The 14,782-nt window shown below is 41.4% G+C and overlaps 1 protein-coding gene across 1 annotated transcript; it reads left to right on the forward strand.

Annotated features, from left to right (window-relative positions):
• Nucleotides 1-1,119: 1,119 nt before the first annotated feature.
• Nucleotides 1,120-13,375, forward strand: LOC121624220 (coiled-coil domain-containing protein 106-like). Its single transcript, XM_041961860.1, has 5 exons — nt 1,120-1,219; nt 5,248-5,459; nt 6,223-6,435; nt 6,523-6,729; nt 12,534-13,375. Exons 2-5 carry the CDS (start codon nt 5,258-5,260, stop codon nt 12,911-12,913), a joined length of 1,002 nt encoding a protein of 333 aa, XP_041817794.1. The 5' UTR covers nt 1,120-1,219; nt 5,248-5,257; the 3' UTR covers nt 12,914-13,375.
• Nucleotides 13,376-14,782: the final 1,407 nt, after the last annotated feature.

Genomic DNA, 14,782 nt, shown 5'->3' on the forward strand with positions numbered 1-14,782 from the left:
CAGGGATATGAACAACCAGGTTTTCCATGTAAACGTCGCAGCCTGATCAAACCCAGGATACTCGTGCACATGTAAACACATGCATTGCTGTGCTTGACATGGCCTCCAGGGGATTCAGATTCAGAAAAACTTTATTGATCTCTGCAGGGAAATTACTTTATTGCAGTACAACACATAACTAGAAAGAAGAATAAAATAATTAAAAAGGTTTAAAAAAAGCAGGTAAAAAGGATATTGAGCTATAAAGATAGCATAGTCATAATACTACTACCAATAATAGTAAAAATGCAAATGGTGAAACAATGTAGGAGTAAAGATAAAAAAAATGCTTGATTGAAAAATGATTTTAGACATTTGAGCTGAAAAAACAAAATAAAATAAATGAAGAACTGCAAGCAATTGTCAGCAATTGATCAATCTTGAAAATATCAAACTGTCCTGAAAAAACCTGCTTTCAGCGGTGTACGCTCCAATCAACCACCGGAGACTGTGAAGGAATGGGAATGACCTTTCTATCGCCTCAGGACACGCCCCCTTCTGCTGCATTCATGTTCTACCGGAAATACTACCTAAAGTGTAAGGTGCACGTATACCCACACAGTGTGAAAGAATAATAATAATTCTTTAATTAGCAGTAGCTTTGTTCCCGCTTTTGTTTATAATAGTGGTAATATCCCAGAAACCAAACTGGAATGATTAGGATCGAGGTGGTTTTCTACAGACATGCAAAAATACAACACACAAATATCAATCAAAAAATTACATAATAGAACAGTAAACCACAGCAGAATGAGTACTTTTACCTTTGAACGTCTACTTTAAGTAAATTTTGCTGATAGCAGTTGAATAAGATTTTGCATACAGTTATTTTATTTGCAGTGAAGTATTCTCAAGGTGTGGCGTCACTACTTTCTCTCAAGTAATCGTTTTTCCACCACTGCCGGGTGCAGCGATGTAGAACACGATTTATTTTATTTATTTTACCATACACCTGAGACTTTCCGAGGCGCCCCTGAATGCGGCGTAACGCTGGGCATCAGGGCTCAGCGCCGCCTCTCTCTCTGTCAGACGTGCGTGTTGTTGTCTCGCATTTCTTCACTCGTCTCTGTTTGTATTTGTGGAAAAAGGAGCATTTTACACTCAGTGATATTTCAGCGTGCAACAACACAAACACAGGAACATTTCCAGCACCAGTTTCAACCGCTGGACTCTCCTGAAGGTACGTTTCCTGTGTGTTTCTCCGGCTTTGTTGCTCCCTTTTCTCCCTTTTTGCTGGTAATTACAGTCATTAGCATCCATCTTGGTAGGAGATAATTAAAACCACTGCAGGGAGAAATGGTTGGCCCTTTAGCCTCCTTAACACTGTACCCTTGTATGTTTTAGGAGGTTTATAACTTGTGTCATGACAAATGCATCTTACCAATTAAAGCACTGTCATGTTCCTGTAAGACAATAAATCAATAGGGATAAAGATAATAGGATTCTCATTCTGTCCTTGCTTTATCGCAGTCTATTGATAATTGTACCCCATGTGTTAGCTCTGAAACATGTCACATTTGTTCTTAGTTCATTCCCGAGAGAGTAATTGGCATGTGAACACACTGTGTCAGGTGTTGGAGTCAGATTAATCACTGCAGCACTCATTCCTCACTCGTGTTTATGTGCTGCAGCTTGCACATGTGAAGGAGTCCATCTTCATCTCCATGGAAACATGGAGCAAAGCAGTGATATCCACTTCCTGCAACAAACACAAGTAGACAAACTGTTGTAGTTTAATCTATTCTGCCATTTGGAATATTCCAAGTATCAAGCACCTGAGTGCACCACCTATGTACTGTATAGATACTCTGCAGCCAGTAACCATATTAGGTAACACCTTAACAAATGCATGACTCATGATGATTTAGTGCATCATTATTGTGTCATGAATTCCTGTGGCTCATCATTAAGAAATGAAACAGTCACTGTGAGTTTTCCTCATTAGTTTAAGGTGTCTTCCACCTATTTTGCACATGGATTTCTTAAAGGTCCAGTGCGTTGGATTTAAAGGGATCTACTGTCAGAAATGTATGAGATTCATAGTCATGTCTTCATTAGTGTATAATCACCTAAAAATAAGAACAGTGATGTTTTTTGTTACTTTAGAGTGAGCTCTTGTATCTACAGAGGGAGCGGGTCCTCTGCCATGGCGTCCACCACGTTTCTACAGTAGCCCAGAATGGACAAATCAATTACTAGCTCTAGAGCAGGCATGTCAAACTCATTCCATAAAGGGCCGTGTGGCTGCAGGTTTTTGTTCCAACCAAGGAGGAGCACACCAGGCCAACCAATCAACATCAAGGGATCACTTAGTTATCAGCTGAAGACTGAGATCAGCTGATTAATTGATTCCAGCCAGGTGTGCTCCTCCTTGGTTGGAATGAAAACCTGCAGCCACACGGCCCTTTATGGAATGAGTTTGACATGCCTGCTCTAGAGGGTCTTTCATGTTTGTAGGAGAGGGCGAGGGGAGGTATTCACTTGGTTGCAATCTGCAACATCACCACTAGATGCCACTAAATCCTACAGACTAGTCCTTTAAATAACCCAGATGACATCATAAGAGTAATTTCAGTTTTTCAGCTTGAGACTCAATGTCTTTAACAGTGGCCTCCATTGTGGTTTGAAAGAAATGAGTACTTTAAAGACCTAAAAGGAACCAGTGTGCTCAGCTAAAGGTACAGCTAGCTACCAGCATCACAAGTCTAAAAGAACTATGCACTTTATGTGTGTGTGTTGGGGAGTGGTCCCAGTGGAAACAATTGAACTGAAATTGAATTGAATTGAAAAACATGTCTGTCCACTCTCCCTTGACTGGCATCCAGTACCCACTAGATGTTTTTGGTCTATTACTACACTCCACTTCTGTCAGAAAAATGCAAATTAATTATAGAATAGAATAAAGAAAAAATCATGCTGCACCCCCTAGCATGACCTTTGATTCATTCAGCAACAAGTAGATTCATAGTTTGGCAAAATAGCTTCGATTTTCTTTGAGTTATTGTTCTGCTATGAATCACTGCATGAAGTCATTAACTGATGATCAGCTAATCACATAAACCCACACTGACTTATCATTTCTCATTATTCATCCTGTATTAACTCATTAACTTGTGCATTACCGAAGCATCTCATTAGCAACCTTATCGTGAAGTTGTGCCCTTTTCATAATCTTCCACTGATTCTCAGAGTTTCTCATGTTTCAGTGCAAATTTTTGTAGATTACAGGGCTCGAGTCTCCACATGCTGCAGCCTCTGATGTTTGAGCTGCGCTAGAAGTTGTCGGCCGTGTTCACCTGCAGAGACAGCTGTTTGGTTATGTGGTTGATCTTGTGAGGATATGAAGCATCTTAAAGATATTTACATTTTAAGGTGAAGGAGACACACAACACGCAAACACTTGTCTGTTGATGTGAAATAACTCGAGTCTCCTTAAAATTACATACATACAAACACATCTGTGTGGCTGTGTATTATGTTTTAGCTTAAATTGAGCATTAGTCTGGACCAGTGGTACTTATGGAAGAAGTGAGTGCAGTTTTCGCACCTTTAAGTCCATTGAGTGAGATTTTTTGGGGAAGCTTTTCCGAGGCAAGTTTGACTTGACTTTGACTGAAGAGAAAAAGACAGAACGAGAGCTTATATGTGTGTAACAAAAAGCAAAATATACGAAACACTGAAAACAGCATTTCCCTGTTCACACCATCAAGCGAAATTCTGAAGCCTGCTTCTAAAGTAAAATAAGGACATAACCACAAAAACCATGGTGCCCCGCTCATTCCTAATTAATGCTTAACTAATGCATGATTTATCATGTCCTAATGAATGTATTAATGCGTCATATATCATGGCGCTCAGGATCAATAAATGATGAGGTCGCGATCAGTTTTGTGTCCCGTTGTTAAGTTATTTAGAACAAAGGTAAAAGCATTGCATGCTGCAGAAGTACCGTCACATGGATGCAGCAGCCATGAGCGAACTGTTCACCACTTGAAGTGAAGAGCCGCAGACATGATAATGTCATGGAAAGCTAACGCTCAGCACAGTTAATGAGGATTGCAATACTCAACAGATGTGTTCGTTTAATTGCAGGAGCACACGATCATGCTGAATATCAATTCTGTTTTTATAGTGAAGACAACACCTCAGTGCTCGCATTGACTACGTTTACACACTAATTATCTACTATTATTCCAAATGTGACGATAGTCAGAGTGCTATACAGGCGAATTAGGCTTTATTCTGTATGTAACATTTTGTGATTAAGATGTGAGACCTGCTGGTTTTATCCAGGTTTAAGTAGCCAGAATATGTGTCACAGTTAGAGTCTTTACTGCAGTTTGCAACTATTTTTGTACCATGCAGAAATTCATGCATGAACTCCTGCCAAGTAATGTCCCCTAAAAGCTTAAACCAGAGCCTTTATTGCATTAAGAATCACTATGTACTGTACATTGCAGCCTTTTTTTATGAGTGTTATTTTTGCAGATAAACATTTTACTGCAAATTCTGATTGGCTGTTACTGTGTATGTACGACAAAACACATCTTTTAACATAATTCTCAGGAGAAAAAATTGGTGAAGCATTATGAACGCTTTATAATTACCACGCTATAGATGTGGTCTTCACAGAAAGTGTGACCGAAATAACTTCTTGGACCAGTGCATCTCAAACTCAGCAGAACCACAGTTTCTATTAAAGAATCAGCTATAAGGAGGATTACTATGTGTCTAAAGCTCGCTGCAGCTGTTCTTTGTTCATATAGCATGTTAAAAACCGTTGCTGTGAAATAGTTATTTTATTGTTTTATCATGTTCATACCCAGCCACAGCAGTTCATGTAACATGATGCATTAAATCATGATGCATTCAAGCATTAAACAGATTCCTCCCTTACTCATGCATTAAGGCACGATGAGTCACATTTCAGTTTCCCATCATGTATCTGTGGCTCATGATTTTGATGCAGCGCCGTATGATCACAAGAACCATATTTCATGAAAGATTTCATAATTACAAGATCTGTATCTTGTTGCTATGGAAACAGCTTGGATCGAAGTTTACTTGCTGCCAACTGTTGACAGCAGACATTGCATCTGACATCTATATGAGGTTAATGCCTCCCTCTGAAACACAGGCTATAGGAAGTGGGACTGGCGGGCAGGTGAGTCACATGACCCGTAAAACCTGCCTCTGGTCCTCTCTCAGGTTTGAAGAGATGTCTTCCGTGTGGGAGCCGTCAGGTTATTCCCCCTGCATAGAGATCGACTCCAGCTCCGTGCGGTGCAAAGACAGACTCGCCTCTCCGGCCTGGCTGAAGCAGGAACAAGACGAACTCCGCATCATCAAGTGGGAGAACTTTCAGACGGGAGGCTCAGCTGATGCCGTTCAGGACAACACGCCCAGCAGCGCCATGTCAGGTAAGAGTGTTTTTACGCCATACCTGCTGCTCTTCTGGGATTACTTTTACTGGCATCAGTTTAAACCATCAATATGCCACTGTTACATTCATTTTTACAACTTGGTGCAATGAAAGTCTCAGTGTTTAGGCCCTATACGAGATTATTCTGGTTATTTATTTGTTGATCTTTCACTTCAATCAACAGCTCCTAACTTCAAAAACTCTTTGAACTACAACAAAAGTGGCCACTTCCTCTGTTGTGTCATTAAACAATTGCCTTGCTTCCCTTTGGCACACAATGTAAAATGCTGTGTTGTGGCCTAAAGCTCTCTTTGCACTGTAATATCACCAAGGAACCTGGTGTGATTTAGAAATTCACACTTGCACTTGCAAGTCTGCGCTTTACTCGAACTTACTGACATTATCCCTCAGATTTGATATCAAGGCTCTGAGTGACATCTGCCTCCTGAATGTCAAGAGCAATGATTCTCCTGAATTTGCACCCAAAGTGCAGAATTTTTATTTCACAAATGATGGACATGACAGATTTGCACAGGATTAAGCTCACAGATGACCTCCACAATCATTAGAAATGACTAAAGGTCCACAGGTGATACCAGTCTCATGTTGCAGTGGTCTTTTTTTTTTATGATTTTACTCATGTCTCATAGTTAAAATTCTAATGATGATTGATGTTGTTGTTCAGTTCATTTTTGAAACAAAAATACTTGGGCATAATGTAACTTTAATGCTCTCCACCCGGCTGTCTCGTCTTCCTGTAGCCGGCTCACATGTAGAAAGTCTGCCCCCGCGGGTGCTGCTGACCATCACCAAGCTGCAGTGCATGCTGGAGAGCAAACAGGAGCGCATCGCTGCGCTGGAGAGACAGGTGGAGGACCTGATGCAGGACCGCAAGTTCCTGCGGAGCCAGATAGAAAATCTCACGAGTAACCGCTCCATGGCGACTTTTGCATCACCCAGTCCGCTGAGTGAAGGTTTGTGTCTGTGACGCCGCGTTTGACTCGTGTTATTAACACTAATCTGATGCTCGTATTCATGCCGTTCGTGTCGTTTGCACACAGCTCCCAAACCCAGCAAAGTGCAGCACTCAGAAAACAAGTCTCGGAAGAGAGAACGAGCTTCCTGTAGCTCCTCTGACAGCAGCGACAGCGGCTCTGAAGAGTCAGACACTTCTGAAGTTTCAGCGGCCTCGAGTGAACACAGAAGGAAGAAACACCACAAGGACAAGAAAAGATCAAAGAAAGGGAAGGACTACAGCAGGAAGAGAGGTAATAACACTTTACAGTCCGGTTCATAAGGTCTCAGGTGGCTACTAACATGAATGAGGAATAAATCAGGAATTAGACAACAAGGACTGAACTGGCATCTAGTGATTAGCTCATGGATGTCTGTGAATCAACATAATGGTAACTTACTTAATGCATCCTTCCTGATTAACTCTGAATAAGCAGCTAAGTGGCACTTAATCAATAACAAATCACTACTTCCTTATTGCCCCCACGTCCGTTGCTAATTGTGTCCTCTCAAGCAGTGTATCATCTCGAGTGGCCAATCATCGCTTCAGCATTATCTTTCTCTTAGTTAACTTTTTTTTCTTTTGGTGGCTCCTTCACTTTTCCCATCTGACAAAAAAAGGAGAACAGCTGTAGATCATATAATTAAATTGCCCTAAGGATAAAAATGAGTGAAGTTTTAGATTGTTCTGCATGTTATTCCACACAACTAAAAAAACAGGATTTTCCAAGTTCAGTAAAAGCAGCCAGCACCTGCAACGTAATCTTTTCGTTAAGAGCCCACAACAAAGACAACAAAGAAGTACTAAAAGGGGGTAAAAAAACCCCTCGTAAATAAATGAAACCCAGTGTCTGTCGTAGCTTACAGAGAGAAGGCTGCCCAGCCTGAGATACATACAGCTCACAATGATGAGTATTACAATGACTAACGATAATAAGTCCTGTCAGCACACAGAAAAAACAGGCAAAATCTCCATGAGTAATACGTTTAACTATTAAAACACAGCAAACAAAGAAAAATTCTACCAGAATTTCATTAGATACATAGGCACTATATGTAAACTGTATATGCAGTTTACATATTTGTCGTCATATTCATGTAAGAGATTCTTCCCTTTGGAGAAATGGTCTTTTTGGCCCTTGTGGCGTCTCGTCGCCTGCAGCTCCACAGTTGGCTTGATGGGATTGCAGGACAGTTGTTCTTGAGGACCTGTGGGTGAAAACAAAAAAAGCAACCTGCACCACGCTGACGTTCTCAACGACGATGCCAAAGTTACAATAGTCTGTAAGTACTTTGTTAGTTGTTTTATTTTTTAATGTTAACATCCTTACTTGTCAGTATTAGCTAGATAATGTTAACAACTTTTTGGCTAACATTAGCTACATTATCTGGAACCTGTGCTAACGGTAACACTCCACTTTACAGTATTACAGTATTAAGTAAAGGCCAGTGGCCTAAGTGTACGTGCTTAAGTGCTTAAAGTTTGCATCCCTGTTAATTGTAGATTCGCCCACTGCTTTTGCAGTACAATGGAAGTTCAGGTTGGAAGATAAATCTGGAAACAGCGAAAGAAAAGAGAAAAGATCAGAAAAACATCAGTGTGTTCTCCATGCCAATACCGTGAGACATGATCTGTGGATGGGACGCTACCTTCAGCTGGCTGTTTTGCTCAGACATTATAGTGCATATAGTTATTGTAGATATTTGATGTGCAGCTTTATCCAGCTAGTTTGCGTTGCACCTCGTTTTCATTTGTTTTTATTAGGAGTTCAGTGTAGAAGTCTTTGCTTTGTCCAAAAATCAAGACCCATCCCGAATTCTCAAAATAAAACATATGTATAACATTCAGCAACATTTTTAATTTCTAAACAAATAAAAGGACATTAAAAACAGAGACTTTGTTGCCAGTTCATTTATTCCCGCCTTTTACCCACTTTTTATTATTATTTATCTGTTTAACTAGTTTGATGTTCCAGTAGCTCACTGAAGCTTGTACAAAAGATCAGAGAATCCAACCAATCAACATGCTTACTTTTAAAGGTCATCTTTTATACCAGTGTCAGTGGTTATGGAACTGGTTAAACAATCTGGCTATAATTATTTGTTGAAAGCCTCTTTTTAAGTTTGTTGATGCACAATGAGTTGCTGGAGATCATAATAATGGAGGCCGTTGTTGATATTGAGGTGAAGGCATACACGACCCTGTCACAAGTGTGACTTCACTTTCCTCTGCTGCGTCCGTAAGAAGCAGAACTAAGACTGTTCAGATTGTCGCCACGATGTTTTTGACCACCAGATGGTGCCAAAAGCAGAGAGGCGAAAACAAACCTGCTGCCTGTTGTCTGTGAAGATTCTCGGCCATCCAGGTCGTGGTTGGATGATTTAATCAAGGGCAACTGGACTTAGTTAAACATTTCATCTCTCATCTATGGGGCTTCTTCAGTTCTAACTGGCTGATGAGTCCCAGATATTTAACCTCTGTGGGTGCATTATCAAGGTCATTGATACCACCTGGTTTGTTTGGTGCTCCTGGCTGTGTAATGGCAGTCTTTAGAGTCGTGACATTGTAAATTCTATAACCCAGACTCAATTCAGCTGCTGTCTGGTACACAAAGACATGTTTTGAAACAAGTGGACGTTATTAGTTCTGCATTCGTACCTGCAGATCAGTTGAGTTCACCCCTGTTTATGACGTTATCTTGGAGATGGAAAACAAGGAGTTATCTGTGGCGTATATTCCAGCAGTTTTTGATTAGGAGGTACTTAGAGCTGATTATACAAAGTTAAGGGAAGGGCTTGAGAGCTGTCTGTGCATTTTTGGCGCCAGTTCTTCCTAGCTTCGTTATTATTTATTGTCCCAGCACTACTACCACTGGTGGGAAGGAGTGGAGAAGGTTGTGAATCAGAGGTTGTTACGGCCGTAATGCCGTGGGCTTCCTCTTGTTGAATTTTGTGAGCGTGACTGCAGTCAGTGATTGAGCATGGCTGCCTCCGCTTGCTCATTAAGGTTGGAGTACAGAGAGTAGGAGGGGAGGTGCATGTGGTGCCAGTGGGCCATTTGGCAGCTTTGGCCTTGTTCAGACTGCCATCCCAAATCTGTCTCAGGCACATTCAGATTGTATCAGATTGATTTTGGAAACTCTGGACAGCAAAAAAAAAAAAAATGCATGAAATGGGATTTTTGCAGATTGGATCCAAGCCACATTTGGAGGTGGTATGAAATGCGATTCTAATCGGATTTCTACAGATGCTTCTCAGTCTGGACGATCTGGCTGCTTAAATCAGATTTCAGTTTTTTTGTCACATCGTCGCATCCAGGGTGATGGAAGAATCCATGCTGGTGCAATGGAGGGGTTCAGCGCCATGACTCAACAGTGCGATTGTTTGGAGGGTGAGATGATGGAGCCCCATTTCTCATGTTTCCATGTTGAAAAGCTGTGTCACCGATGTGTGTCGTTACCAAGCAACCCATGCAGATGGTGATGTCTGGATGCACAAATCTGATCTGATCACTTGCAAATAGCAGTGCGGATCGTCTGTCTTAAAGATCTGATTTGAGAAACAAATTCTCCTGCAGTCTGAAAGATGCCCCCTGGTCTGCGTGTGTTGCTAACTTGAGGTGTATTGTACCCAGAGCGGTAGTCTTACTCCCTTTTTGGAGGGTATTTAGTGTTAGTTCTTGATTAGCACTTAACTTTTGTTGTTCAGTTTCAGTGTATAGGAAGCTAGTTTTGTGTTACTGTTTTTTTTTTGTGGAAGTACCTTTCTTTAGTTTCATGTTGTTAATAAATTTCTTCTTTTTCGCGGGGTCACTTTCAATTGCTACTCCCCTCATTCCCTCTTGGGGAACATAACACAAGTATTTGGGCAATTACATTAACTCAGAAGTTCAGTTTGAGGTCGAGTATGAGGCAGTGTGCAGTAGAGGTTGTGGTTATGTTGATAAAACCCTGATGGAGTCGTTTCACCAAGCCTTTATTGAAAGAATTTTATTCTTAACAACCCTATTTATTTATTCTCAGTAGCCAAAGGTGATCTTAACTTTTTTTGAACTGTCTACACAGTATTGTTTCTAGTACGATATGTAAATTGTCTGCACTGTTTTTCTTCTTGTTTTTATTGTTTTGTATGTGTCCCTTTGCAGCACAAATTCTCTTTTTAGGGACAGTAAATAAAGCTTCCTGTTTTTCATGAGAGGTCGAAGCAATGTTGGACTGTTTTCAAGGCAACAACGAAATTGTCGCAGAACATAACAACCATGATAACATATTGGCTATTTTGTTTCAGTCTTGACCCCAGAGGAGGCCATGGGAAGGTATCAGGGGGTACTGTGGGTGGTGAAGGAAGGCAACACCAAGTCTGCTGCCTATGATCTGGTGGGCGTAGACAGAAAAACTGTAGTGGACACATCCCCAGTTTCAGAGCTAAATGCTGTAAACGCTGCTGCGTATTGTTGTGCAAGATCACAGTATAAAGCGGTACGGGCCACAATGGGGAGAGGGGAGACCCTGTCCACCTTCTCCTTCGTATTGTGCAGGATGGCTTGGAGGGGAAGGTGGAGGAGATGAAGATGGCCGGGACGTTATTAGAAATATACAGCAGGGCCAGATTTTGTTTGTTTTGTTTTGTTTTCTTCTATAATAACGGTGCACTAATAGTTTCTATTTTTTATTTGAATTTTTGGTTAGAACTGTATTATCTTTCAGTTTATGTGCTGATGATGCAGGATCCCTCCTCTGCTATAAAATCTATTATATCTTTCTCCTGTTGTGCTTTTTTGTTGCTCTTGGTTTTTTAATTTTCCAGTTTTTCCTTAATGATTAGTAGAAAGCACATAAGACACATAATTATAAGTGCATAAGAAAGCACTTATAATTATGCACAATTATGCATACTAATGAGGGTAAGGGTGGTATAGGTTACTTTACTTAAGGGGAAACAAAAAGGGTAACTAATGGTAAAATAATCATCAAGCAAGCATTATGCATCACCAGTAATAAGTGATAATAAATAATAAATTCTATGCATGTAGCACTTTTAAATCAGATGTTAAAGTGCTTCACGAAACAATAAACGTGGTACTAAAACAATAAAATAGCTAATTCAAACTGAGCAGCACAAAAATGATCATATGGTAGTAAAGTAGTAAAAGAAGCAGATAAAAACAAATAGACATAAAGGCACGTACACGTATACATGCGTACACACAAACAGGCATGTACATGTGCACACAAACATTGTACACACGCGTCACCACAGATGTGCACATAACACATCCTAAAAATGTTCTTTTTGATGTTTTTAAAAGAAGAAACAGATGTTGAGGATCCAGTCGCTACAGGAAGTGGATCCCAGAGTTTGGGGGCCCCTGACAGAAAAACTCCCACTGGTCATAAAACTGGAGCAGCTGATTAGACGATCAAAGATCTGTTAGTTGTTGAGGTTGATGGCTGACTGTAGTTGATGGGACGCGAATATATCGTAACTAATGGTAAGATTATCATGAAGTAATGATGCATCCACTCGTGATGATACACTACTTGAGGGGCCAGAATTAGCATGGAACATGGAGATAATCAGCAAGTAATGATTTGTTATTGATTAAGTGCCACTTAGCAGCTTATTCAGAGTTTATCAGGAATGATGCATTAAGTAAGTTAACATGCAGATTCAGAGACATCCAGGAGTTAATCCTTAGATACTACTTCATTACATGAGTTTTAACCACCTGTTCATGGTAGCTTATCATTATCTGCTGTAGTGAACTTAACTCAGTCATTCAGGATCCCCTTGTCATCTGTTTAGTAACTAAGCGTTAATTCCTTATTTGTATCTTATTAACTGCTTACGATTTTATGTAAGGGTAAAAAACTTGTTTAATTTGAAATACTAGCAAATGTATATGCATTAAACTTTTATATAATTCAAGTCATTTTTTTCATGGCAAAAAATAGTAAAAAACCTCCTTACAATGTGCAAGAAATACAAATAAAATGCTCCCTCAGTTAACCACAGTGAACATCATTAATTGCTCATGCCTTGTCACTCATTCCTCCAGCCACCGGTGTGCAGTACGTCATCCACCGCTACAAACAAGTCCTGTCCGCCTTCATCAAGAAGAAGAGCATGAGTGAAGCCTTCCGGCATCTGGGAATCGACCGGAACACCATCGCCAACACGGCGTCGATAGCTGAGCTCCACCTGGCTGGCAAAGACATGGTCCCCTTGGTGGGCATGTTTCGCCAAGGAGAAGAGACTCTGGTCAGCTACGCCCATCGGTGCACCTTGGCCATCGACAGCGACGCTGACCTGTCCAGGAGAATAGACCAGATGAAAGCCAACGGCGAGCTGCTGCCCATCTCAGGGAAAAGGCCCAGGGTGCTGCATTCTCACCTGCAGCCGCTGGGGGGCGCTGCAGAGAGCATTTTAATAGGTTGATGATTATTTTATTGCATGGAGAAGGGGTGAAAAATAATGCCTTCTCAGAATGACCTTCTGTTTGTTTTTCCCTCAATCTGAACTGCTGGATTTAATTGTTTTATGTAGCATTTTTTGCATTTCTTAAAGTTGATTCATGTCTCAAGGAGGATGTTAATTATTTTTGTGTCCACATCTTCACGTTTAGGATGTGTGTATATTTTGTACTTGATAGCCATAAAAAATATTCACAGCTGCTTTCACTGATGGAAATAATGGATTTTTTTTATTGTTATTTAAGAACAGAAGTGTGTGTATTGCTAGAAACATCCACAAGATGGCAGTGCTCACTTATTAGATTTACATTTAACTCTTTGTCATTTTCTCCAAAATGGTGGATATGGTCAATTTCCATTTTCCAGCTCCTAGTTTTGGTTGGAGGTGTAGCTTCATGTTCATGGACTCAATGGAAAGAACTTTGTTGCGATTATCCTGTGATTCATTATGCTGTAACTGAACTGAGCAACTTATAAACTGCATTTGATGCAAAGTGTGTTCATGTGTCTGAACATGTGGAAATGAAAGCACCGTTTGACCATGAAGAGATTTCACAGAGTTACGTTTCCTCTGTTTTTATCCTGGGATGTTTTTAACTGTCCTGAATCAAGACGCTGTCAAGTCATAGTACCGTGCACGACCTTTGATAGAGCTTTTGAATCTGTAAACTTTCAGACAGAGAGTGAAAATCACTTGATCCCAGGATGTTAAAGGAGTAAAACATCAGTGCAAAACTTCGATCTTCTGTAACTGTGCCTGGTTTTAAACATGGCCCCGCTCCCAGAGGCACATTCTTCCTGTGTCTCTTGACCAGAGGAATGGGCAGCAGCAGCAGTTTTGTAGACAGATGGGAAAGCTCGGTAAGACATCCTTGGGCGATGCTAAGTGTCAGTGCAAAGTGTTGCCATTGCCTTCCCTGCTGTTTGCTTTTTACATGGAGTGACAAATTACTCGTGCAAAGCCATTAAAGGGGCTGCGCCCAGGCTGTTTATCTTTGCATGGGGCTCTGTCACTGTCACTCCCATTCACACGCCGGCTATCTGCTTATCTTTCACATCCCAATCTGTCTGTCCCCTCCCTCTAACCCTCCTCTGTTATGAACTCATTCAGTCGTTTGTCACTTCTCCATCTTTGTCCTTCCTTTTCTGTCCGTCTCACCCAAAACGAAAAGCTGGTGGAGCTTTTGTCGGATGCTGCAGGAACGTTTCGTGCCAGCGGAGGCAGAAGTTCATCTCAGCCTGCTCACAGCCAGAGGGGACAGGTGCATGCTGGCCTGCTCAGCAGCGTGAGGTAGGAAAGGGTGGGTGTATCTCATCTCTTCCCACCTCCTGAGGCATGCAAATGTCACTTCTGCTCCCCCCGTCGCCAGCACGAGACGCAAAGACAGGTTTTCTGCAAATCCTGAAAAAAAAGGTCACTTGAGTGGAAGGTACAGGATGTTCCTGACGTGTATGGCTATTTCATTTGATGTTGGTCAGCATGTCCCTAAAAAAGGCGACGAAATGCAGCCCCCACCTGCTAATACTCCAGAGTGGCAGCTGTGAATTTGATGCTAATGACTCGGGGTGATGGAGCTTGGAGCCGAAGATGGAGATAGGATGTGGGCCTAATCGAGCCTGAAGCATTCTCTCCTCCTCCCCCGGCCTTTTGACTCACACTGGTTCGAGGCCAGCTGGGACTCCATTTTGTGTCCTTCCTGGTTGCAAGTGCCACGTCATTGCAGGGGGGGGGGGCTCCAAGTGCCTGATGGGTACAAAATCACCCCTCCTCCTCCTCCTAAGCCTCCCTGTACAGCTTTGATCCTGACCTTGACAAAAAGAGCATCTGGACGTT

The sequence above is a fragment of the Chelmon rostratus genome, chromosome 20, assembly GCF_017976325.1.
Source record: "Chelmon rostratus isolate fCheRos1 chromosome 20, fCheRos1.pri, whole genome shotgun sequence".
NCBI classification, from domain to species: Eukaryota; Metazoa; Chordata; class Actinopteri; order Chaetodontiformes; family Chaetodontidae; genus Chelmon; species Chelmon rostratus.

Excerpts from the sequence above, each read along its gene's own strand:
- LOC121624220 (XM_041961860.1), top strand. The coding sequence starts at position 5,258 with ATGTCTTCCGTGTGGGAGCCGTCAGGTTATTCCCCCTGCATAGAGATC. Across the intron at positions 5,460-6,222 it reads GCCCAGCAGCGCCATGTCAG|CCGGCTCACATGTAGAAAGT; the intron begins GTAAGAGTGTTT and ends GTCTTCCTGTAG. Across the intron at positions 6,730-12,533 it reads GGACTACAGCAGGAAGAGAG|CCACCGGTGTGCAGTACGTC; the intron begins GTAATAACACTT and ends TCATTCCTCCAG.